General features: G+C 43.0%; 1 protein-coding gene across 2 annotated transcripts in view; it reads left to right on the plus strand.

Annotated features, from left to right (window-relative positions):
* LOC110508072 (syntaxin-1A) overlaps positions 1-26,571 on the plus strand; it is a 190,720-nt gene that overhangs the window by 21,371 nt on the left and 142,778 nt on the right. For both annotated transcript variants that reach the window (XM_036965669.1, XM_036965670.1), the window contains exon 2: positions 10,189-10,263. In XM_036965669.1, the coding sequence (XP_036821564.1) occupies positions 10,189-10,263 (75 nt within the window). The remainder of the gene's footprint in view (positions 1-10,188; positions 10,264-26,571) is intronic.

Raw genomic sequence — 26,571 nt, forward strand, 5'->3', positions numbered from 1 at the left:
AAAAACAAGGTTTGAGAACCACTGCACCATGCACAATCATCTTTTAACTGACCTCTTCCTAGGCATCACTGCACTATACGCGTCGCATGCACCCATGTGGTTGCCCGCTGACACACGGCTCAGTCCGTAACCTCCACTAAGAGGTCCGTACGTTCAAAAACGTCTACGTTGGTCTGTGTGTAGTTACTTGGCAGACTTCATACAGCATCTAAATATAATGTGATGGAACGTTATAGCTTGTTGAGAATAAACAAGTCCTGTTGATTTCCCAAGGCTTTACACACTGATTGCATCACCTCTCCACTAAAGCAGTCTGCATGCTGTGAAATGGTTTCAGACATTGATACCAGTATGATATTGGAATCAGTGGGTCTCAGAAATGTTTCTGGAATGTTCCCATGGTATCTCTAGGTTGTGAGGTGATTAAGGCTGTAAGACAAGGTGTCAGTCTAGGTCCTGTCTGTTGTCTGATGCACCCAGTCAACCCTCCATCTGTCCTGCCATCACCTCACCACCTCCCACTGATCTCTCTCTGACTGGGAGCTCTGCTAGCTCAATAGGCATGTTTCTTCCTCTACACTTCCTCAGTCAGCCACACTGTTACTAGCTCAGTCACAGTCAGTCAGTTAGTTAGTCAGCCACACAGTTACTAGCTCAGTCAAGTCAGTCAGTTAGTAAGTCAGCCACACTGTTACTAGCTCAGTCAAGTCAGTCAGTTAGTAAGTCAGTCAGTTAGTTAGTCAGCCACACTGTTACTAGCTCAGTCAAGTCAGTCAGTTAGTAAGTCAGTCAGTTAGTTAGTCAGTCACACTGTTACTAGCTCAGTCAGGCAGTCACACTGTTACTAGCTCAGTCAGGCAGTCACACTGTTACTAGCTCAGTCAGGCAGTCACACTGTTACTAGCTCAGTCAGGCAGTCACACTGTTACTAGCTCAGTCAAGTCAGTCAGTTAGTAAGTCAGCCACACTGTTACTAGCTCAGTCAAGTCAGTCAGTTAGTAAGTCAGTCAGTTAGTTAGTCAGCCACACTGTTACTAGCTCAGTCAAGTCAGTCAGTTAGTAAGTCAGTCAGTTAGTTAGTCAGTCACACTGTTACTAGCTCAGTCAAGTCAGTCAGTTAGTAAGTCAGTCAGTTAGTTAGTCAGTCACACTGTTACTAGCTCAGTCAGGCAGTCACACTGTTACTAGCTCAGTCAGGCAGTCACACTGTTACTAGCTCAGTCAGGCAGTCACACTGTTACTAGCTCAGTCAGGCAGTCACACTGTTACTAGCTCAGTCAGGCAGTCAGTCACACTGTTACTAGCTCAGTCAGGCAGTCAGTCACACTGTTACTAGCTCAGTCAGTCAGTCAGTCAGTCACACTGTTACTAGCTCAGTCAGTCACACTGTTACTAGCTCAGTCAGTCACACTGTTACTAGCTCAGTCAGTCACACTGTTACTAGCTCAGTCAGTCACACTGTTACTAGCTCAGTCAGTCACACTGTTACTAGCTCAGTCAGTCACACTGTTACTAGCTCAGTCAGTCAGTCAGTCACACTGTTACTAGCTCAGTCAGTCAGTCAGTCACAATGTTACTAGCTCAGTCAGTCAGTCAGTCACAATGTTACTAGCTCAGTCAGTCAGTCAGTCACAATGTTACTAGCTCAGTCAGTCAGTCACACTGTTACTAGCTCAGTCAGTCAGTCAGTCACACTGTTACTAGCTCAGTCAGTCAGTCACACTGTTACTAGCTCAGTCAGTCAGTCAGTCACACTGTTACTAGCTCAGTCAGTCACACTGTTACTAGCTCAGTCAGTCAGTCACACTGTTACTAGCTCAGTCAGTCAGTCAGTCACACTGTTACTAGCTCAGTCAGTCAGTCAGTCACACTGTTACTAGCTCAGTCAGTCAGTCAGTCACACTGTTACTAGCTCAGTCAGTCACACTGTTACTAGCTCAGTCAGTCACACTGTTACTAGCTCAGTCAGTCACACTGTTACTAGCTCAGTCAGTCACACTGTTACTAGCTCAGTCAGTCAGTCAGTCAGTCACACTGTTACTAGCTCAGTCAGTCAGTCACACTGTTACTAGCTCAGTCAGTCAGTCAGTCACACTGTTACTAGCTCAGTCAGTCAGTCAGTCACACTGTTACTAGCTCAGTCAGTCAGTCAGTCAGTCACACTGTTACTAGCTCAGTCAGTCAGTCAGTCAGTCAGTCACACTGTTACTAGCTCAGTCAGTCACACTGTTACTAGCTCAGTCAGTCACACTGTTACTAGCTCAGTCAGTCAGTCAGTCACAATGTTACTAGCTCAGTCAGTCAGTCACACTGTTACTAGCTCAGTCAGTCAGTCACACTGTTACTAGCTCAGTCAGTCAGTCAGTCACACTGTTACTAGCTCAGTCAGTCAGTCAGTCAGTCACACTGTTACTAGCTCAGTCAGTCAGTCAGTCAGTCACACTGTTACTAGCTCAGTCAGTCACACTGTTACTAGCTCAGAAAGTCAGTCAGTCACAATGTTACTAGCTCAGTCAGTCAGTCACACTGTTACTAGCTCAGTCAGTCAGTCACACTGTTACTAGCTCAGTCAGTCAGTCACACTGTTACTAGCTCAGAAAGTCAGTCAGTCACACTGTTACTAGCTCAGTCAGTCAGTCAGTCACACTGTTACTAGCTCAGTCAGTCAGTCAGTCAGTCACACTGTTACTAGCTCAGTCAGTCAGTCACACTGTTACTAGCTCAGTCAGTCAGTCACACTGTTTCTAGCTCAGTCAGTCAGTCAGTCACACTGTTACTAGCTCAGTCAGTCAGTCAGTCACACTGTTACTAGCTCAGTCAGTCAGTCAGTCACACTGTTACTAGCTCAGTCAGTCAGTCAGTCACACTGTTACTAGCTCAGTCAGTCAGTCAGTCACACTGTTACTAGTTCAGTCAGTCAGTCATTCACACTGTTACTAGCTCAGTCAGTCAGTCACACTGTTACTAGCTCAGTCAGTCAGTCAGTCACACTGTTACTAGCTCAGTCAGTCAGTCAGTCACACTGTTACTAGCTCAGTCAGTCAGTCAGTCCCACTGTTACTAGCTCAGTCAGTCAGTCAGTCACACTGTTACTAGCTCAGTCAGTTAGTTTGTCTCAGTCAGTCAGTCAGTCAGTCAGTTACTAGCTCAGTCAGTTAGTTGGTCAGTAGTTCCTGTTAAATCTTCAGATCTTCACAGGGAGTATACCAACTGGTTTAGTTCTATCTGGAGAAAAGAGGTAGATGGCAGCAGAGTGGTCGACGCTGTAGAACCACAGCCAATTTCATTTGATAGCGCTAAAAAAAATTGGGCATGAAAACTTTCTAGGTGGTTAGGTTGACATTTTGATGCTTCTCTAACAAACGTGTTAGTTATATCTGACTGGCCCTCCGTGGCCAAACTCACAGTTGACTGAGATTAGAACGTCTCATCTTTACTCGTAGAAAAAAAAAACGTTTTTTATTTTTTTTAATCTAGAACTTAAAAGGGTTCTTATGTCTCCATGGAGAAACCTTTGACGAGCCCTTTTTGGTTCCTTGGTAGACCACAGAGGGTTCTACGTGGAACCAAAAAGGGTTCTCCTATAGGGACACTTGAAGAACCCTTTTGGAACCCTTTTTTGTAAGTGTGTGGAGCTGTGCTATCAGAGACCTTCACTGGCAAACAACTCTCAGCAGTTGGTCTGCTCTCCCACGCTTCTACTGTAACAAGTATGTCTCTCTTTCTCAACTCTTTAATTGTCTTGTTCTGGGGTTTCTGAAAGGCCTCTATCCAATTAAACCATTGTTATTGCACAGCAAGGAGTCTGTTAATATTGAAAGGCAGATAAGGTTATTTTTGTTTCATCTGAATCGTTCTCTCTCTCTCACATAGACTCTTTGATGTGTTCTACTGAATAATAAAAAGATGATAGTGAGACTATTTTATCCTACTTTTGATAACCTCAGTTTTCCTAATTAAAGCATATTTGTATCTTTCTGCCATACATAACACTGATATCCTCTCTGACTCTTCATAGCACTGATATCCTAACTGACTCTTCATAACACTGATATCCTCTCTGACTCTTCATAGCACTGATATCCTAACTGACTCTTCATAACACTGATATCCTCTCTGACTCTTCATAGCACTGATTTCCTCTCTGACTCTTCATAACACTGATATCCTCTCTGACTCTTCATAGCACTGATTTCCTAACTGACTCTTCATAACACTGATATCCTCTCTGACTCTTCATAGCACTGATATCCTAACTGACTCTTCATAACACTGATATCCTCTCTGACTCTTCATAGCACTGATATCCTCTCTGACTCTTCATAGCACTGATTTCCTAACTGACTCTTCATAACACTGATATCCTCTCTGACTCTTCATAGCACTGATATCCTAACTGACTCTTCATAACACTGATATCCTCTCTGACTCTTCATAGCACTGATATCCTCTCTGACTCTTCATAGCACTGATTTCCTAACTGACTCTTCATAACACTGATATCCTCTCTGACTCTTCATAGCACTGATTTCCTTTCTGACTCTTCATAGCACTGATATCCTCTCTGACTCTTCATAGCACTGATATCCTCTCTGACTCTTCATAGCACTGATTTCCTAACTGACTCTTCATAGCACTGATATCCTCTCTGACTCTTCATAGCACTGATATCCTCTCTGACTCTTCATAGCACTGATATCCTCTATGACTCTTCATAGCACTGATATCCTCTCTGACTCTTCATAGCACTGATATCCTCTCTGACTCTTCATAGCACTGATATCCTCTCTGACTCTTCATAGCACTGATATCCTCTATGACTCTTCATAGCACTGATATCCTATGACTTCATAGCACTGATATCCTCTCTGACTCTTCATAGCACTGATTTCCTAACTGGCTCTTCATAGCACTGATACCCTCTCTGACTCTTCATAGCACTGATATCCTCTCTGACTCTTCATAGCACTGATATCCTCTCTGACTCTTCATAGCACTGATTACCTCTCTGACTCTTCATAGCACTGATATCCTATGACTTCATAGCACTGATATCCTCTGACGCTTCATAGCACTGATATCTTCTCTGACTCTTCATAGCACTGATATCCTCTCTGACTCTTCATAGCACTGATACCCTCTCTGACTCTTCATAGCACTGATATCCTCTATGACTCTTCATAGCACTGATATCTTCTCTGACTCTTCATAGCACTGATTTCCTAACTGACTCTTCATAGCACTGATTTCCTAACTGACTCTTCATAACACTGATATCCTCTCTGACTCTTCATAGCACTGATTTCCTAACTGACTCTTCATAGCACTGATATCCTCTCTGACTCTTCATAGCACTGATATCCTCTCTGACTCTTCATAGCACTGATTACCTCTCTGACTCTTCATAGCACTGATATCCTATGAATTCATAGCACTGATATCCTATGACTTCATAGCACTGATATCTTCTCTGACTCTTCATAGCACTGATATCTTCTCTGACTCTTCATAGCACTGATATCCTCTCTGACTCTTCATAGCACTGATATCCTCTCTGACTCTTCATAGCACTGATATCCTATGACTTCATAGCACTGATATCCTCTGACGCTTCATAGCACTGATATCTTCTCTGACTCTTCATAGCACTGATATCCTCTCTGACTCTTCATAGCACTGATATCCTCTCTGACTCTTCATAGCACTGATATCCTCTATGACTCTTCATAGCACTGATATCCTATCTGGCTCTTCATAGCACTGATATCTTCTGACTCTTCATAGCACTGATATCTTCTGACTCTTCATAGCACTGATATCCTCTGACTCTTCATAGCACTGATATCTTCTCTGACTCTTCATAGCACTGATTTCCTAACTGACTCTTCATAGCACTGATATCCTCTCTGACTCTTCATAGCACTGATATCCTATGACTTCATAGCACTGATATCCTCTCTGACTCTTCATAGCACTGATATCTTCTGACTCTTCATAGCACTGATATCTTCTGACTCTTCATAGCACTGATATCCTCTGACTCTTCATAGCACTGATATCTTCTCTGACTCTTCATAGCACTGATTTCCTAACTGACTCTTCATAGCACTGATATCCTCTCTGACTCTTCATAGCACTGATATCCTATGACTTCATAGCACTGATATCTTCTCTGACTCTTCATAGCACTGATATCTTCTCTGACTCTTCATAGCACTGATTTCCTAACTGACTCTTCATAGCACTGATATCCTCTCTGACTCTTCATAGCACTGATACCCTCTGACTCTTCATAGCACTGATATCCTCTATGACTCTTCATAGCACTGATATCTTCTGACTCTTCATAGCACTGATATCCTCTGACTCCCCCCCCCACATAATGGCCGGATAAAAACAGAGTGATTCAACGTTTCATCTGCTTGATTTATTCCTTTTCATGCTGTAGATCTCTCTCTGTTTTTTTTTCCTCCGTTTGTATGGCTCTCTATCTGGAATGGAGCCTGGACCTGCTGAGGGACATAATAAACAACGTGATCTCCTTTGGGCCTAGGTGTTTGACCAGAGCGGTTGCTCTAAAAGAGGAGTGCACCGATGGGGTCATGGTCTACTGGGGCCCCAGGCTTTGCGTGGGCCCTGGCTGATGGTTGTTTTTGTTGTCCAGTGTCTCTGTGGTCTGGACCTGTGCAGCCTGTGGAGAGCGAGAAACAGTGGGCCTGGCTGCTACTGCATGTGGAACCCCAGAGAAGGAGTGCAGCGATGGGGTTCATGGTCTATTGGGGCCCCAGGCTTGCATAGGCCTCAATTAGCCAGGCTGCCTGTGGTAAACACAGTGCAGTCAGCAGGGCTGAGATGAGTGAGTAACACCAAGCCAACCCAATAATGTGCTTAGGAGCAACATGTTGGTGTTAATATTCAGTCCTTCATGCTCTCTGAGGTTTTCTATGTACTCAAAAAATGATTTTATGAAGAACAGTGTAGTGAATGTTTCTCCTCTCTTTGCTGAGATCTGAGTCTGCCCTGGTCGGGGCTCTGACAGTCAGCAGTCTGTCCTCTCAACAAGACATTTGTAATCGCTCACTCGCTCGCTCTCTTTCTCGCTCTCTCTCTCTCCTTCAGACATATGTATAGTGCATTCGGGAAGTATTCAGACCCCTTGACTTTTTCCACATCTTGTTACGTTACAGCCTTTATTCTAAAATGGATTAAATCATTTCCCCCCCTCATCAATCTACACACAATACCCCATAATGACATCATAATACCCCATAATGACATCACAATACCCCATAATGACATCACAATACCCCATAATGACAAAGCAAAAACTGGTCTGTAGAATAAAAAAATAAAAACACTGAAATGTCATATTTACATAAGTTTTCAGACCCTTTACTCAGTACTTTGTTGAAGCACCTTTGGCAGCGATTACAGCCTCGATTCTTCTTGGGTATGACGCTACAAGCTTGGCACACTTTTATTTGGGGGAGTTTCTCCCATTCTTCTCTGCCGATACTCTCAGGTTGGATGGGGAGCGTCGCCACACAGCTATTTTCAGGTCTCTCCAGAGATGTTCGATCAGGTTCAACTCCGGGCTCTGGCTGGGCCACTCCAGGACATTTAGAGACTTGGCTGTGTACCTCGGGTCGCTGTCCTGTTGGAGTGTGAACATTCACCCCAGTCTGAGGTCCTGAGCACTCTGGAGCAGGTTTTCATAAAGGATCTCTCTGTACTTTGCTCCGTTCATCTTTCCCTCGATCCTGACTAGTCTCTCAGTCCCTGCCGCTGAAAAACATCCCCACAGCATGATGCTGCCACCACCATGCTTCACCGTAGGGATGCTGCCACCACCATGCTTCACCGTTTCCTCCAGATGTGACGCTTGGCATTCAGGCCAAAGTGTTCAATCTTGGTTTCATCAGACCAGAGAATCTTGCTTCTCATGGTCTGAAAGTCCTTTAGGTGCCTTTTGGCAAACTCCAAGAGGGCTGTCATGTGCCTTTTACTGAGGAGTGCCTTTTATTGAGGAGTGGCTTCCGTCTGGCCACTCTACCATAAAGGCCTGATTGGTGGCGTGTTGCAGAGATAAATGTTCTTCTGGAAGGTTCTCCCATCTCCACAGAGGAGCTTTGTGAGAGTTTGTTTTGAGTCTCATTGCAAATGGTCTGAATACTTATGTAAATAAGGTAATTCTGTTTATATTTGTAATGATAATTTCTCAAAACCTGTTTTGCTTAGTCATTATGGGGTATTGTGTGTAGATTGCTGAGGATTGTTATTTTTTTAAATCCATTTTAGAATAAGGCTGTAATGTAACAATGTTGAAAAAGTCAAGGGGTCTGAATACTTACAGAACGCACTGTTAGTATAGTCGCTCTCTCTCAGCATGTCAGGCTAGTTAACTCTTTGCTCAGCACCAGCTATATGTCTGATCAAGGTACTAAGCCCTGTGTCAGATCAAGGTACTAAGGCTTGTACCTAATAATTAACCTTCAACTGGAGAGAAACAACCTCGTGGTCATGTTAAAACCAGGCTGCTAGTGTTATCACCAGTATCGGCTGCTACTTTTATCACCAGGCGGCTAGTGTTATCACCAGTATATGGCTGCTACTGTTATCACCAGTATAGTCTGCTAGTGTTATCACCAGTATAGTCTGCTAGTGTTATCACCAGTATAGTCTGCTAGTGTTATCACCAGTCTGCTAGTGTTATCACCAGGCTGCTAGTGTTATCACCACTATAGGTGGCTAGTGTTATCACCAGGCTGCTAGTGTTATCACCAGTATAGTCTGCTAGTGTTATCACCAGTATAGTCTGCTAGTGTTATCACCAGGCTGCTAGTGTTATCACCAGTATAGTCTGCTAGTGTTATCACCAGTATAGTCTGCTAGTGTTATCACCACTATAGGTGGCTAGTGTTATCACCAGTATAGTCTGCTAGTGTTATCACCAGGCTGCTAGTGTTATCACCAGTATCGGCTGCTACTGTTATCACCAGTATAGTCTGCTAGTGTTATCACCAGTATCGGCTGCTACTGTTATCACCAGTATAGTCTGCTAGTGTTATCACCAGTCTGCTAGTGTTATCACCAGGCTGCTAGTGTTATCACCAGTATAGTCTGCTAGTGTTGTCACCAGTATAGTCTGCTAGTGTTATCACCAGGCTGCTAGTGTCATCACCAGTATAGTCTGCTAGTGTCATCACCAGTATAGTCTGCTAGTGTTGTCACCAGTATAGTCTGCTAGTGTTATCACCAGGCTGCTAGTGTCATCACCAGTATAGTCTGCTAGTGTTGTCACCAGTATAGTCTGCTAGTGTTATCACCAGGCTGCTAGTGTTATCAGCAGTATCGGCTGCTACTTTTATCACCAGGCTTGCTAGTGTTATCACCAGGCTGCTAGTGTTATTACCAGTATAGTCTGCTAGTGTTATCACCAGTATCGGCTGCTACTGTTATCACCAGTATAGTCTGCTAGTGTTATCACCAGTCTGCTAGTGTTATCACCAGGCTGCTAGTGTTATCACCAGTATAGTCTGCTAGTGTTGTCACCAGTATAGTCTGCTAGTGTTATCACCAGGCTGCTAGTGTCATCACCAGTATAGTCTGCTAGTGTCATCACCAGTATAGTCTGCTAGTGTTGTCACCAGTATAGTCTGCTAGTGTTATCACCAGGCTGCTAGTGTCATCACCAGTATAGTCTGCTAGTGTTGTCACCAGTATAGTCTGCTAGTGTTATCACCAGGCTGCTAGTGTTATCAGCAGTATCGGCTGCTACTTTTATCACCAGGCTTGCTAGTGTTATCACCAGGCTGCTAGTGTTATTACCAGTATAGTCTGCTAGTGTTATCACCAGGCTGCTAGTGTTATCACCAGTATAGTCTGCTAGTGTTATCACCAGTATAGTCTGCTAGTGTTATCACCAGTATAGTCTGCTAGTGTTATCACCAGTATAGTCTGCTAGTGTTATCACCAGTATAGTCTGCTAGTGTTATCACCAGTATAGTCTGCTAGTGTTATCACCAGTATAGTCTGATAATACGAGCAGACTGGTGATATACTGGTTATATCACTATACTGGTGATATCACCAGTATGGGCCCACAGTTTATCATTCTGGATATTCTGTCTATGAGTTGGATGCTATTTGTTAATATGTACCAATGACCGTGAGTGTGTGTTTCACCAGGGGAAGGAGACTGAGGAGGAAGAGGAGGTGGCTGTGGGCATGGACAAAGGCTTCATGGATGAATTCTTTGAGCAGGTGAGATACATCCTTTTTTTTATGCTCTGTTAATCTCTCTCTCTCTCTCTCACTCTCAATACATTGTCTTCTAAATAATAACTTTCCACTCATTGCGCAAAACAGTTCTCCTGACAAGCAGTCTTTTCTGCATGGAGATAAGATGACTGCTCCAGTCTCATCTGCATGGATATGACTGCTGCTCTCCTGTTGGTATTTCCTCTGCGTATGAATTCAATAGGCTTTTTTTTAAAAGTGCGCCGTAATCATTCAAATGCTGTATCTCCCCTACAGTGTGCTTAGATTTGATATATTATGCTCATAGATGTTGTTCCTCGTGTGGATCGTTAAGTATTGTATTTCATTTCCAAAGGCCTTTTATTGATCCCCACACACACAACATTCTCCGCCAGGCCTAGCTTTGAAAATGAACACCGTTTTTCCATTTGAATTGTACATATTGGAGGTCAGTGCTCCACAGGGCCTTTACAAGTCCACGTTGTACATTGCCTATAGGGTTGTGTGTTTGTCCATGCGTTTGTGAGTGTTTTTTTTTCCGTATGCTGTTTACTTGAAGAAGGTGCCTTTAGTGAGGTTGTCGAGGGCTCTTCTAAGGGGGGCCCATTTGACTGTCGCACCAGTTTAGATCTCCACAGAGAGAGGCATGCTGGGAGAAAGACACACACACACACACACACCAGTGAAGGTCGGTGCCTTTTAAGATTATGAAGGACAATTATTTGGCCTTATTTCTATTACAGCATAGGATGACTGTCATCCATATTCCATTCACCCAGCTTAATGTCACATTGATACGTTTAGGCTACTAAAATGTTCTCTATACTCACCATGAGGTTGTTACAACAGGTCGAGAGACAAACTGGAGTAATCAGACAGTGAGCCGTTCAATACCGCCTTGCTCACCCTTTCCTGCGTCTAGGGTGAAATCATTAGTCCAAACAGTTGCAAAACGTTCAATTTTGCAACTAAAACGGGGAGTGTCTGTTGAACAAATTCAGGATAGGTCCCTCCCAGTTTCGTTCCGTTTGCTTCCGTTTAAGAAATGTTTTGAATCTGAAGAATCTGCGTACCAAGAAGTCGCCTTCTGCAAGAACCTCCAAGATGGCCGACTGAACACAGCAGTGTAGATCACCTCATGATAAAACGAAATATTCAAACAATCTGGATAATAACACAAAACAGATCATAAGGCTACAGAAATGTATCAACAAATATTATGAAAACAAGCAACAGACAAACATGACAGAGAGTAACACAGGGGAACCAATCAACATGGAGAGTAAAACAGGGGAACCAATCAACATGGAGAGTAAAACAGGGGAACCAATCAACATGGAGAGTAATACAGGGGAACCAATCAACATGGAGAGTAAAACAGGGGAACCAATCAACATGGAGAGTAAAACAGGGGAACCAATCAACATGGAGAGTAAAACAGGGGAACCAATCAACATGGAGAGTAAAACAGGGGAACCAATCAACATGGAGAGTAAACCAGGGGAACCAATCAACATGGAGAGTAAACCAGGGGAACCAATCAACATGGAGAGTAAAACAGGGGAACCAATCAACATGGAGAGTAAAACAGGGGAACCAATCAACATGGAGAGTAAAACAGGGGAACCAATCAACACGGAGAGTAAAACAGGGGAACCAATCAACACGGAGCGTAAAACAGGGGAACCAATCAACATGGAGAGTAAAACAGGGGAACCAATCAACATGGAGAGTAAAACAGGGGAACCAATCAACATGGAGAGTAAAACAGGGGAACCAATCAACATGGAGAGTAAAACAGGGGAACCAATCAACATGGAGAGTAAAACAGGGGAACCAATCAACATGGAGAGTAAACCAGGGGAACCAATCAACATGGAGAGTAAAACAGGGGAACCAATCAACACGGAGAGTAAAACAGGGGAACCAATCAACATGGAGAGTAAAACAGGGGAACCAATCAACATGGAGAGTAAAACAGGGGAACCAATCAACATGGAGAGTTAAACAGGGGAACCAATCAACATGGAGAGTAAAACAGGGGAACCAATCAACATGGAGAGTAAAACAGGGGAACCAATCAACATGGAGAGTAAACAGGGGAACCAATCTCTACACGACAACGTGACTCTTCTACAGACACAGACGATTGAATCTTTTCACCAGCGGGAAAGGTAAAGGCCGAAACCCATCTGTTAAAATCAATAGATGACAAACTGGGCAACATCCTTGAACTAGTCAGTGAGAATATAAAAGAGTTGAAGACGAGCCTCGAGATGAGTGACGAAAAGCTGCGACCATTGGAGAAAGACACAAACAAGCATAAAGGAACAGTCAATAAGATTGAAACCGAAGTTAACGAACTTAAAAATGAGAACATCGTTCTGAGAGAAGCCTTACTGGACATACAGACTAGATCCATGAGAGAGAATCTGGTACTTACAGGTATCCAAGAGAAAGAAGGAGAAGTTCCTGAATCTGTAGTTAGAGAGTTCCTCCTTACAGCGCTTCAGATTCCACGCGAAGCTATCGACAAAATCCAACTTCAACGTGTACACGGACTGAGAGGGCAGAGGTATGAACGCCCAATCGTTGCCTTCTTTAAAGATTAAATAATGGTTAAAAGCCTGCGTAAAAGACCTGCTGGTATGAAAATAGGCTCAAACGACCAGTTCCTGAAGGAAATTACAGAACGCCACAAAGTTCTGTATCCAATCTTCAAGGAAAATAGATTGAACGGGAAACGCGTAGTTCTCGTAGTCGATAAACTGTCTATTGACACCCAAATGTTCAGAGACACAAAGACTACTCCATGGCTATTCTAAAAATTACAAAGTTCTCATAGAGGAGATCATATAATGGAACACAATACTAGCCATGGTATGGATTGTGCTTTCCCAAGCACCAGGAAACACACCACACCTTCCATCTCAACACATCCACACATACTGAGCCTTCTGTCTGGTGTGTATTTATCTCCACCATGTTGAATTAGTGCTTTTGTGTTCCAATTAGTTATATTTCAAGGTAGCTTTTATATCTATCTATTTATTTATATATATATATATATATATATATATATATATATATATATATATATATATATATATATAAATAGATAGATATAAAAGCTACCTTGAAATATAACTAATTGGAACACAAAAGCACTAATTCAACATGGTGGAGATAAATACACACCAGACAGAAGGCTCAGTATGTGTGGATGTATTAGCTACTGCTAATAACATCAGCTGAAATGCACCCAAAACGTCCTCTGGTCCGGAAAAGTTGGGCATCAAAACTTCAAAATTACATATTATATGTCGACTAAACAGGTCAAACTAAGTGCAGAAGCAAGCTTTATGATGTTTTAGACACGCAAAACAAACTTCAATTCAATCGGCCATCGTCTGCCCTTCTCCTGAGTGCTGGAACAAAGGAATGGCTGGGACCAATTCGCGCCCATACGCACAGCCTATTCTCTCGTGGCACGCACTAATTTCACTCCCATAGGAACAATTCAAAGCTCTACTGAAAGGGGACATCTAGCGGAAGAGATAGAAAGTGTCCCCAGAATCATAACTGGTTGGGAAGGGTGGGGGCCATGACGTCAAAGTTGCTCCAACTTTCATGGCCACAAAAACTAGTTTGGAAGAATGCCTGCCCTGTGAGTTCTGCTATACTTACAGACATAATTCCAACGGTTTTAGAATCTTTAGAGTGTTTTCTATCCAATAATAATTTTTATTTGCATATATTAGCAATTTTTGACAGAATTTTTTTTCCCAGTTTACTAGGGGTACCCAATCTCTCCAAAGGGGGCGTATGTCTGCCATATCCTTAACAGGTTTGTTGGCAATGACAGAGGTCAAACGTTTTCTGTAACTCTTCACAAGGTTTTCACACACTGTTGCTGGTATTTTGGCCCATTCCTCCATGCAGATCTCCTCTAGAGCATCATAGTTGAAGTGTACCTATGATGAAAATTACAGGCCTCTCTCATCTTTTTAAGTGGGAGAACTTGCACCATTGGTAGCTGACTAAATACTTTTTTGCCCCACTGTATGTCTGTGAGCATGGGTTGTGAGAGAGCATTCAATGTTGTGCAGATGAGGGTTATACATTTTATAAGGAATTATACATCTATTTATTTATTGGCCTATCATGGTGGAACTGCATTTTAAAATAAATGATACATCTATTTTACTAAATTGTCCATGGGAAGTTCAGCCCGGGAATTTTGTTTAAATTCATCAAACAAGTAAGCTTATAACAGTGAACCTATTTTGAAGGATACACAATAGGCAATTCTAGGTCTTGTGGCATTTTGATTAAACTATCCCCAATTCAATGGCATTTCAACCCTCTACATGCACAGTGCATTCTTCCATCACGTGCACTGATCACATGTACAGCTGATTCTCAAGATCTTGCACACTAATGAGATGCTATTGAGCCCACACTACTACACTGTCTGAGCCAAGGACTACATGCTTTCTGGTAAGTTTTGATTACAACACTGGGTGGGGTGAATATATTTCATATGACACATTATTTTTTTTGTTAACTAGTAAATGGTAGCCGACAGAAAAGTGTGTTTAAATAATTTCTAACTTGTTAATAATTTCTGCTAGTTAGTTTTTGCTACCATGTGGGTTGCTTGAGTCTGCTAACCGAGGAGTGTTAATTCACCTGTTTCCATGCCTGTTTAATTTTAAAACATTTATCTTACAAAGGAGTTGTTTAATCTAACTGCTTAATTATGTATCTGTACATGAAATTGTATTTATTTATATTTTTACTCATTTATGTCCTAATCTTTACAGGAAAATGCCATGGGCACTATCTGATGTGTAGAGACATTTCACTGCAGCTAATGTAGAAGGAAAAGCTGTGTACATTTGCAAATACTGTGCCAAATCATATGTGAAGAATGCAACAAAGATGCAGAATCATCTGGCCAAGTGCATAAAGTTCCCTCAGCGCTCACAACAAATAACCTCTGACAAATGTCCCTCTACTTCTATTCGAGGTGAAAATGATGAATCAGACACCTTACCAATAGCAACAGCTCATGGTCCTCATGGTCCTCCTCGAATCAGAAGTTTTTTTTAGTCAGAGAAATGCTGATGAATGTCTTGCTCGAGCTGTGTATGCAACTGGTTCACCTCTGATGCTCACCGTGTATTGGAAGAGATTTCTGAATGTTCTTCGCCCAGCATACACCCCTCCAACCAGACATATCTACTCATTTGCTGGATGCAGAGTTCAACAGAGTTCAAGTGAAGGTCAAGCAAATCATAGAGAAAGCAGACTGTATTGCAATCATCTCTGATGGGTGGTCGAATGTTCGGGGGCAAGGAATAATTCACTACATCATCTCCACCACTCAACCAGTATTCTACAAGAGCACAGACAAGGGACAACAGACACACCGGTCTCTACATTGCAGATGTGCTGAAGGCAGTCATCAATGACCTTGGACCACAGAAGGTATTTGCACTGGTGACAGACAATGTTGTGAACATGAAAGCTGCTTGGTCTAAAGTGGAGGAGTCCTACCCTCACATCACACCCATTGGCTGTGCTGCTCATGCATTGAATCTGCTCCTCAAGGACATCATGGCACTGAAAACAGTGGACACACTCTACAAGAGAGCCAAGGAAATGGTTAGGTAGGTGAATGGTCATCACATTATAGCAGTAATCTACCTCACCAAGCAAAGTGAGAAGAATACACATTGAAGCTGCCAAGCAACACCCGTTGGGGTGGTGTTGTCATCATGTTTGACAGTCTCCTGGAGGGGAAGGACTCTCTCCAAGAAATGGCCATGTCACAGTCTGCCGATATGGACAGTCCCATCAAGAGGATCCTCCTGGATGATGTATTTTGGGAGAGAGTGGTAAGCAGCCTGAAACCTATAGCAGTAGCCATTGCATGGATTGAGGGAGACTATGCCATCCTGTCTGATGTTCAGACTCTGCTTGCAGATGTAAGAGAAGAAATCCGTACTGCCCTGCCCACTTCACTGTTGCTCCAAGCAGAGGAAACTGCAGTTCTGAAATACATTAAAAGCGTGAACTTCTGCCTGAAGCCCATGCACACCGCAGCGTACATGTTGGACCCCAAGTATGTGGGCAAGAACATCCTGTCTGGTGCAGAGATCAACAAGGCCTATGGTGTCATCACTACCTTGGCCTGGATGAGGGGAAGGTTCTTGGCAGTCTGGCCAAGTACACTTCCAAGCAAGGGCTTTGGGATGGAGATGCAATATGGCAGTCGTGCCAACATATCTCATCAGCCACCTGGTGGAAGGGACTTTGTGGATCTGAGGCTCTTTCCCCTGTTGCCTCCATCATCCTCCAAATCCATATAATTTTACAGGTGTATGTTGAAAACATTTTTGGGAGATGCGATAGATCATTGGGGATCATTCAATATTCCCTTTCTTTTGTTGTTCAGTGAAATCATCCCATGTGAAGAGTCAACCAATTGAATTAAAATGTAATTCGTAACGGAATAGTTTTTAAAATTTCTATTGGAAGGATTTAATAATTTGCAATTATGTCTACTTATGATGAGGTAAAAGGTTTATGTCTCTGTCTCCACACGATATGGTAAATATATCCAATGCAAAAAAACATATTTTAAATGGTATTAATATTAATTTGCATATATTTCCGTTAATTCCCATATATTCCTGTTTAATTCCCACAGAATGTTTCCACCTCTGAATATTCCCCAAAATGTGCAACCCTAGTCCTATATTGATGGAACTGTCCACAGCTATATACCCTAGACACCCACCTGAATGACCCAGACACTAAAGAGAAGTCCCTGCTGTTAGCTGCCTGCATGCAGCCAAAATGCGGTCAGAGACCTTCTAAAGCAGTACAGCTGTCTCAACATACTGAGCCTGCCTGGCAGGGTTGGTCCTGCAGAGCCAGAACCCCCTGATGGGAGAGCCTTAATATACACGGAAATTCTCAACGCTGCTAATGAGAACCTTGACGACCTCGTACCTAGCCGGTGGGGTGCCCCCACCCAGGCAGTGGCAGTGCTGGCAACACTGGCTGCAGTAACCCATGGGGAGGGGGTCACACTCGGACATACAGAGAGGGGGCAAATTATTGTGGCCCTGGTGGCACAAAATAATCAAAAGGTCTGACTGCACAGAGATGCTTGGGAATATGGGGCGACAGGTAGCCTAGTGGTTAGAACGTTGGACTAGTAACTGAAAGGTTGCTAGATCGAATCCCCAAGCTGACGACGTAAAAATCTATCCCTGAACAAGGCCGATAAACCCACTGTTCGTAGGCTGTCATTGAAAATAAGGATTTTCAAATAAGCATTTTTTTGCTTCTCATACAGCTGCAATTGTATATGCATTTGTAAATCAAGACCTTTCTTGAGTTGGGCTCTGAGATGGTGCAACGGTTGAGAATCTATGGTTGTTGTTGTGTGTGTGTGTGTGTGTGTGTGTGTGTGTGTGTGTCCCACAACTGTTGCGAGGGAGTAAAAGATGTTTGGACAATATAGGATGAATCACAATAATTGTTTGCTCAAAAATAATTGCTTTCCATAATGTAATTTTGGTAATGGTGAGAGGTAAAAATCCTTTGCATAAACTGCCTAGATTACTGCAAATATGAATAGCTAATTATGGAAAATAAGATAAGATAAATGGGAATTAAAAATTGTTAATAGCAAAATATAATACTAATCGAGGTGAGGGCGAAATGCATTTGGCGGTTGATCGGCTTCTGTTCTGTGGGTGGCACTGTGCTGTTTTCAAAGGATGGGTCCCGGTCTCTCCGGGGCCATGGGATCGGGGGGGGGGGGGGGTCGGGAGTCGTCTGCCAGTCGACTCCCGATGACAACCCAATTCTGGATGAGGAAGGGTTTTGAGGAAGGGTTTTAGTTACTTAGCAGCAATGCACATTTCATGGTACAGCTACAGTGGGGAGAACAGGTATTTGATACACTGCTGATTATGCAGGTTTTCCTACTTAAAGAGTGTAGAGGTCTGTAATTTTTATCATAGGTACACTTCAACTGTGAGAGACGGAATCTAAAAAAAAAAAAAATCCAGAAAATCACATTGTATGATTTTTAAGTCATTCATTTGCATTTTATTGCATGACATAAGTATTTGATACATCAGAAAAGCAGAACTTAATATTTGGTACAGAAACCTTTGTTTGCAATTACAGAGATCATACGTTTCCTGTAGTTCTTGACCAGGTTTGCGCACACTGCAGCAGGGACTTTGGCCCACTCCTCCATACAGACCTTCTCCAAGTTAGGGTCCTCCCACTGGGCTGTCCCGAATTGTCCCCTCAGTTGGTCCCCAGGGGGGGGGGGTGTCTCGACTGGCCCTTCGAAATCGAGGAGGGAAGGCTGGGCTCTTCCTCCCGTGGTTCCCCTGACTCCGGACCCGTAGATACAGGTTGGTCAACCGTTTGCTTCCGAGCCGCACAGGCGATGGGTCGTCCTCGCTCTCATCTTCGGACGACTCGTACCTTCTTCCTCAGCTCGTGCCGCCACAGGGCTGCGAACAGTGGACAATCTCGTCCCACTGGGAGAGGTACTGGCAACTCTGGTACTGCACCCACCATCATCTGGCGTCACGATGTTGGCCCACACGGTTGGATACCGCTTTGTGTCATCATGAACACAGGAAATGGACATCTCCCTACCACGTTTGGTCTCCTGGGTTACGTGGTTACGAGGGTAACCATACTTCCGGAGTCTAATAGAGCTTCCGTGTCGTGTCCGTCAACCTTCACCGGGACTGCTGTCCATGGGTGCAGTTGATTCGTGGCCCAACAGGAGGTGACGTAGTTCACTGCATAACCCACCTCGCTTCTGAGGCTTTGACTCCTCTCAAGCCGGGCAATTCCAGGCAATGTGCCCCCGGGCGCCACACTCAAAACACCTCCATTGGTCTCCATCTACAGTGGGGAGAACAAGTATTTGACACACTGCTGTTTTTGCAGGTTTTCCTACTTACTTAGCATGTAGAGGTCTATAATTTCTATCATAGGTGCACTTCAACTGTGAGAGACGGAATCTTAAAACAAAAATCCAAAAGATCATATGTTTCCTGTAGTTCTTGACACTGCAGTAGGGATTTTGGCCCACTCCTCCATACAGACCTTCTCCAGATCCTTCAGGTTTCAGGGCTGTTGCTGGGCAATACGGACTTTCAGCTCCCTCCAAAGAATTGGGAGAATTGGGTTCAGGTCTGGAGACTGGCTAGGCCACTCAGGACCTTGAGATGCTTCTTACAGAGCCACTCCTTATCCCAACCTTGTGCAGGTCTACAATTTAGCCCTGATGTCCTTACACAGCTCTCTGGTCTTGGACATTGTGGAGAGGTTGGAGTCGGTGTGTGGACAGGTGTCTTTTATACAGGTAACGAGTTCAAACAGGTACAGTTAATATAGGTAATGAGTGGAGAACAGGGGGGCTTCTTAAAGAAAAACTAACAGGTCTGTGAGAGACGGAATTCTTACTGGTTGGTAGGTGATCAAATACTTATGTCATGCAATAAAATGCAAATTAATTACTTACAAATCATACAATGTGATTTTCTGGATTTTTGTTTTAGATTCCGTCTCTCACAGTTGAAGTGTACCTATGCTAAAAAATACAGACCTCTACATGCTTTGTAAGTAGGAAAATCGTCAGTGTATCAAATACTTGTTCTCCCCACTGTACCTGGGGTGGTCGGTGGCGGTTCGGCCCTACCCCAGCCGTCTCTCCACGGGTTTGCGGTCCTTTGGCCCTGCTGGCTGTCGAGTCAGGGTACCCAGCAGTGGGGTTGACCTTCCGACTCCTCGAACGGGTCGCCAACTCGGTCCGGCTCCCACTCAGCAGGGCCTAAGTGTTCTGATACGTCTCCACTGCTTCCAGGAGGCCCTCCAAGGTCTGGGGCGCGCATAGACTCGCTGCCCTCTTCATGTCATGGGGTAGTACCAATAGGACGCGATCCTATTGGTTTTGATGTCATCATCTTCTGTTAGCTTGATTAAGAACTGGTTTGGATGTGATTCAGTAGATGCTCCTCCTTGTAGCTTCCTGATTTCCTGAATGAGGATGCCGGCATTCTCCTCCACTTGTGTCAGACCAGGGGGTTGGATCAAAACATTTACACAGATCAGACACAGTAGGATTAGTTCAGTTTCAAAGGTATTTATTAAAATAATAGTCCAAAAGAATAGGTCTCCCCCAAGAGACCCTCTCCGGGATACCGTCTTCTGTGCTCCGGGTCTTGCTTTATCCTGTGGCGATCAAAAACTGAACTCTCTCCTGTTACCTCTGGTACCGTCCCCAACTATACGGGAGTCCTTTCCTCCCCCAGTCTCTTCCCTGTGTGCTGCCCTTCTAGCAGCTTTATGGGACTTGTACAGCTGGTGAGCAATCAGCCCTTGATTACTCACCAACTTCCAATCAGCTCCAATTAGTCCTGGCCGGAGAGCCCATCGTGACCTGGCACGTCCAGCAGATGGCGCCATCGCCTCGTAACGTTTACTCCGTCTGTCACCAGGCCGCGACGAGTCTCCCCCTGGTGGCTGACCTGCTGTACGCCACAGTTTACCAACATATATTTTGATAAATAGAATTGAAAGTTGTCTCATTATGGTAAGTGGTGAAATAAGTATAGCCAGTTATAATTGTAATGGCTTAGCAGATAAAAAGAAAAGATTATCAGTATTTACCTGAACAGAAGAGAAGGAATATAATATCTATTGTTTACAGGAAACTCATTCAACAATTTTAGAATCAGTTTTGTGGAAAAAGTACTTGGGGAGTGAAATATATTTCTCCGGTGGGCAAAGAAATTCAAAAGGGGTGATGATATTAAATTACAGTAATTTTGATCCAAAGTACCAATTGTCCAAACAGATCCTCAAGGATCTCAAGGAACCATAAACAGATTTGGCTCATTAATCTATACGGTCCAAATAATGATGATTCACGGTTCTTTGAAAATATATATAATAATTGATCATCTCTACAAGCAACACTAGACTCTATTATTACGGTGGGAGATTATAACACGGTTTTAAATACCTCTATGGACCGTAAATGAAATCACACTACAAACTAAAACCATCATGCACTTAAAGGAAATCAGGAATATCATGGATATGATGGTGCTAGTGGATATGTGGAGGATTAAATACCCTGACTTAGTGAGATATACATGGAGGAGGTTTAATACCCTGACCTAGTGAGATATACATGGAGGTTTAATACCCTGACCTAGTGAGAGATACATGGAGGAGGTTTAATACCCTGACCTAGTGAGAGATACATGGAGGAGGTTTAATACCCTGACCTAGTGAGATATACATGGAGGAGGTTTAATACCCTGACCTAGTGAGATATACATGGAGGAGGTTTAATACCCTGACCTAGTGAGATATACATGGAGGAGGTTTAATATCCTGACCTAGTGAGATATACATGGAGGAGGTTTAATATCCTGACTTAGTGAGATATACATGGAGGAGGTTTAATATCCTGACCTAGTGAGATATACATGGAGGAGGTTTAATACCCTGACCTAGTGAGATATACATGGAGGAGGTTTAATACCCTGACCTAGTGAGATATACATGGAGGAGGTTTAATACCCTGACCTAGTGAGATATACATGGAGATGGTTTAATACCCTGACCTAGTGAGATATACATGGAGGAGGTTTAATATCCTGACTTAGTGAGATATACATGGAGGAGGTTTAATATCCTGACCTAGTGAGATATACATGGAGGAGGTTTAATATCCTGACCTAGTGAGAGATACATGGAGGAGGTTTAATACCCTGACCTAGTGAGATATACATGGAGGAGGTTTAATACCCTGACCTAGTGAGATATACATGGAGGAGGTTTAATACCCTGACCTAGTGAGATATACATGGAGGAGGTTTAATACCCTGATCTAGTGAGATATACATGGAGGAGGTTTAATATCCTGACCTAGTGAGATATACATGGAGGAGGTTTAATATCCTGACCTAGTGAGAGATACATGGAGGAGGTTTAATACCCTGACCTAGTGAGATATACATGGAGGAGGTTTAATACCCTGACCTAGTGAGAGATACATGGAGGTTTAATATCCTGACCTAGTGAGATATACATGGAGGTTTAATACCCTGACCTAGTGAGATATACATGGAGGAGGTTTAATACCCTGACCTAGTGAGGTATACATGGAGGTTTAATACCCTGACCTAGTGAGATATACAGGTTTAATACCCTGACCTAGTGAGAGATACATGGAGGAGGTTTAATACCCTGACCTAGTGAGATATACATGGAGGAGGTTTAATACCCTGACCTAGTGAGATATACATGGAGGAGGTTTAATACCCTGACCTAGTGAGAGATACATGGAGGAGGTTTAATACCCTGACCTAGTGAGATATACATGGAGGAGGTTTAATATCCTGACCTAGTGAGATATACATGGAGGAGGTTTAATATCCTGACCTAGTGAGAGATACATGGAGGAGGTTTAATACCCTGACCTAGTGAGGTATACATGGAGGTTTAATACCCTGACCTAGTGAGATATACAGGTTTAATATATTGACCTAGTGAGAGATACATGGAGGAGGTTTAATATCCTGACCTAGTGAGATATACATGGAGGTTTAATATCCTGACCTAGTGAGATATACATGGAGGAGGTTTAATACCCTGACCTAGTGAGATATACATGGAGGAGGTTTAATACCCTGACCTAGTGAGATATACATGGAGGAGGTTTAATATCCTGACCTAGTGAGAGATACATGGAGGAGGTTTAATACCCTGACCTAGTGAGATATACATGGAGGAGGTTTAATACCCTGACCTAGTGAGATATACATGGAGGAGGTTTAATATCCTGACCTAGTGAGATATACATGGAGGAGGTTTAATACCCTGACCTAGTGAGATATACAGGTTTAATATCTTGACCTAGTGAGAGATACATGGAGGAGGTTTAATATCCTGACCTAGTGAGAGATACATGGAGGAGGTTTAATACCCTGACCTAGTGAGATATACATGGAGGAGGTTTAATACCCTGACCTAGTGAGATATACATGGAGGAGGTTTAATATCCTGACCTAGTGAGATATACATGGAGGAGGTTTAATACCCTGACCTAGTGAGATATACAGGTTTAATATCTTGACCTAGTGAGAGATACATGGAGGAGGTTTAATATCCAGACCTAGTGAGATATACATGGAGGTTTAATACCCTGACCTAGTGAGATATACATGGAGGAGGTTTAATACCCTGACCTAGTGAGATATACATGGAAGAGGTTTAATATCCTGACCTAGTGAGATATACATGGAGGAGGTTTAATACCCTGACCTAGTGAGATATACATGGAGGAGGTTTAATACCCTGACCTAGTGAGATATACAGGTTTAATATCCTGACCTAGTGAGAGATACATGGAGGAGGTTTAATATCCTGACCTAGTGAGATATACATGGAGGTTTAATATCCTGACCTAGTGAGATATACATGGAGGAGGTTTAATATCCTGACCTAGTGAGATATACATGGAGGAGGTTTAATACCCTGACCTAGTGAGATATACATGGAGGAGGTTTAATACCCTGACCTAGTGAGAGATACAATGGAGGAGGTTTAATATCCTGACCTAGTGAGATATACATGGAGGTTTAATATCCTGACCTAGTGAGATATACATGGAGGAGGTTTAATACCCTGACCTAGTGAGATATACAATGGAGGAGGTTTAATACCCTGACCTAGTGAGATATACATGGAGGTTTAATACCCTGACCTAGTGAGATATACAGGTTTAATATCCTGACCTAGTGAGAGATACATGGAGGAGGTTTAATATCCTGACCTAGTGAGATATACATGGAGGTTTAATATCCTGACCTAGTGAGAGATACATGGAGGAGGTTTAAAATCCTGACCTAGTGAGAGATACATGGAGGAGGTTTAATACCCTGACCTAGTGAGATATACATGGAGGAGGTTTAATACCCTGACCTAGTGAGATATACATGGAGGAGGTTTAATACCCTGACCTAGTGAGATATACATGGAGGAGGTTTAATACCCTGACCTAGTGAGATATACATGGAGGAGGTTTAATACCCTGACCTAGTGAGAGATACATGGAGGAGGTTTAATATCCTGACCTAGTGAGATATACATGGAGGAGGTTTAATACCCTGACCTAGTGAGAGATACATGGAGGAGGTTTAATACCCTGACCTAGTGAGAGATACATGGAGGAGGTTTAATACCCTGACCTAGTGAGGTATACATGGAGGTTTAATACCCTGACCTAGTGAGATATACAGGTTTAATATCTTGACCTAGTGAGAGATACATGGAGGAGGTTTAATATCCTGACCTAGTGAGATATACATGGAGGTTTAATATCCTGACCTAGTGAGATATACTTGGAGGAGGTTTAATACCCTGACCTAGTGAGATATACATGGAGGAGGTTTAATACCCTGACCTAGTGAGATATACATGGAGGAGGTTTAATATCCTGACCTAGTGAGAGATACATGGAGGAGGTTTAATACCCTGACCTAGTGAGATATACATGGAGGAGGTTTAATACCCTGACCTAGTGAGATATACATGGAGGAGGTTTAATATCCTGACCTAGTGAGATATACATGGAGGAGGTTTAATACCCTGACCTAGTGAGATATACAGGTTTAATATCTTGACCTAGTGAGAGATACATGGAGGAGGTTTAATATCCTGACCTAGTGAGAGATACATGGAGGAGGTTTAATACCCTGACCTAGTGAGATATACATGGAGGAGGTTTAATACCCTGACCTAGTGAGATATACATGGAGGAGGTTTAATATCCTGACCTAGTGAGATATACATGGAGGAGGTTTAATACCCTGACCTAGTGAGATATACAGGTTTAATATCTTGACCTAGTGAGAGATACATGGAGGAGGTTTAATATCCTGACCTAGTGAGATATACATGGAGGTTTAATACCCTGACCTAGTGAGATATACATGGAGGAGGTTTAATACCCTGACCTAGTGAGATATACATGGAAGAGGTTTAATATCCTGACCTAGTGAGATATACATGGAGGAGGTTTAATACCCTGACCTAGTGAGATATACATGGAGGAGGTTTAATACCCTGACCTAGTGAGATATACAGGTTTAATATCCTGACCTAGTGAGAGATACATGGAGGAGGTTTAATATCCTGACCTAGTGAGATATACATGGAGGTTTAATATCCTGACCTAGTGAGATATACATGGAGGAGGTTTAATATCCTGACCTAGTGAGATATACATGGAGGAGGTTTAATACCCTGACCTAGTGAGATATACATGGAGGAGGTTTAATACCCTGACCTAGTGAGAGATACAATGGAGGAGGTTTAATATCCTGACCTAGTGAGATATACATGGAGGTTTAATATCCTGACCTAGTGAGATATACAATGGAGGAGGTTTAATACCCTGACCTAGTGAGATATACATGGAGGTTTAATACCCTGACCTAGTGAGATATACAGGTTTAATATCCTGACCTAGTGAGAGATACATGGAGGAGGTTTAATATCCTGACCTAGTGAGATATACATGGAGGATTAATATCCTGACCTAGTGAGAGATACATGGAGGAGGTTTAAAATCCTGACCTAGTGAGAGATACATGGAGGAGGTTTAATACCCTGACCTAGTGAGATATACATGGAGGAGGTTTAATACCCTGACCTAGTGAGATATACATGGAGGAGGTTTAATACCCTGACCTAGTGAGATATACATGGAGGAGGTTTAATACCCTGACCTAGTGAGATATACATGGAGGAGGTTTAATACCCTGACCTAGTGAGAGATACATGGAGGAGGTTTAATATCCTGATTTAGTGAGATATACATGGAGGAGGTTTAATACCCTGACCTAGTGAGATATACATGGAGGAGGTTTAATATCCTGACCTAGTGAGATATACATGGAGGAGGTTTAATATCCTGACCTAGTGAGAGATACATGGAGGAGGTTTAATATCCTGACCTAGTGAGATATACATGGAGGAGGTTTAATACCCTGACCTAGTGAGATATACATGGAGGTTTAATACCCTGACCTAGTGAGATATACATGGAGGAGGTTTAATACCCTGACCTAGTGAGAGATACATGGAGGAGGTTTAATATCCTGATTTAGTGAGATATACATGGAGGAGGTTTAATACCCTGACCTAGTGAGATATACATGGAGGAGGTTTAATATCCTG

Source organism: Oncorhynchus mykiss, chromosome 27 (assembly GCF_013265735.2).
Source record: "Oncorhynchus mykiss isolate Arlee chromosome 27, USDA_OmykA_1.1, whole genome shotgun sequence".
NCBI lineage: Eukaryota > Metazoa > Chordata > Actinopteri > Salmoniformes > Salmonidae > Oncorhynchus > Oncorhynchus mykiss.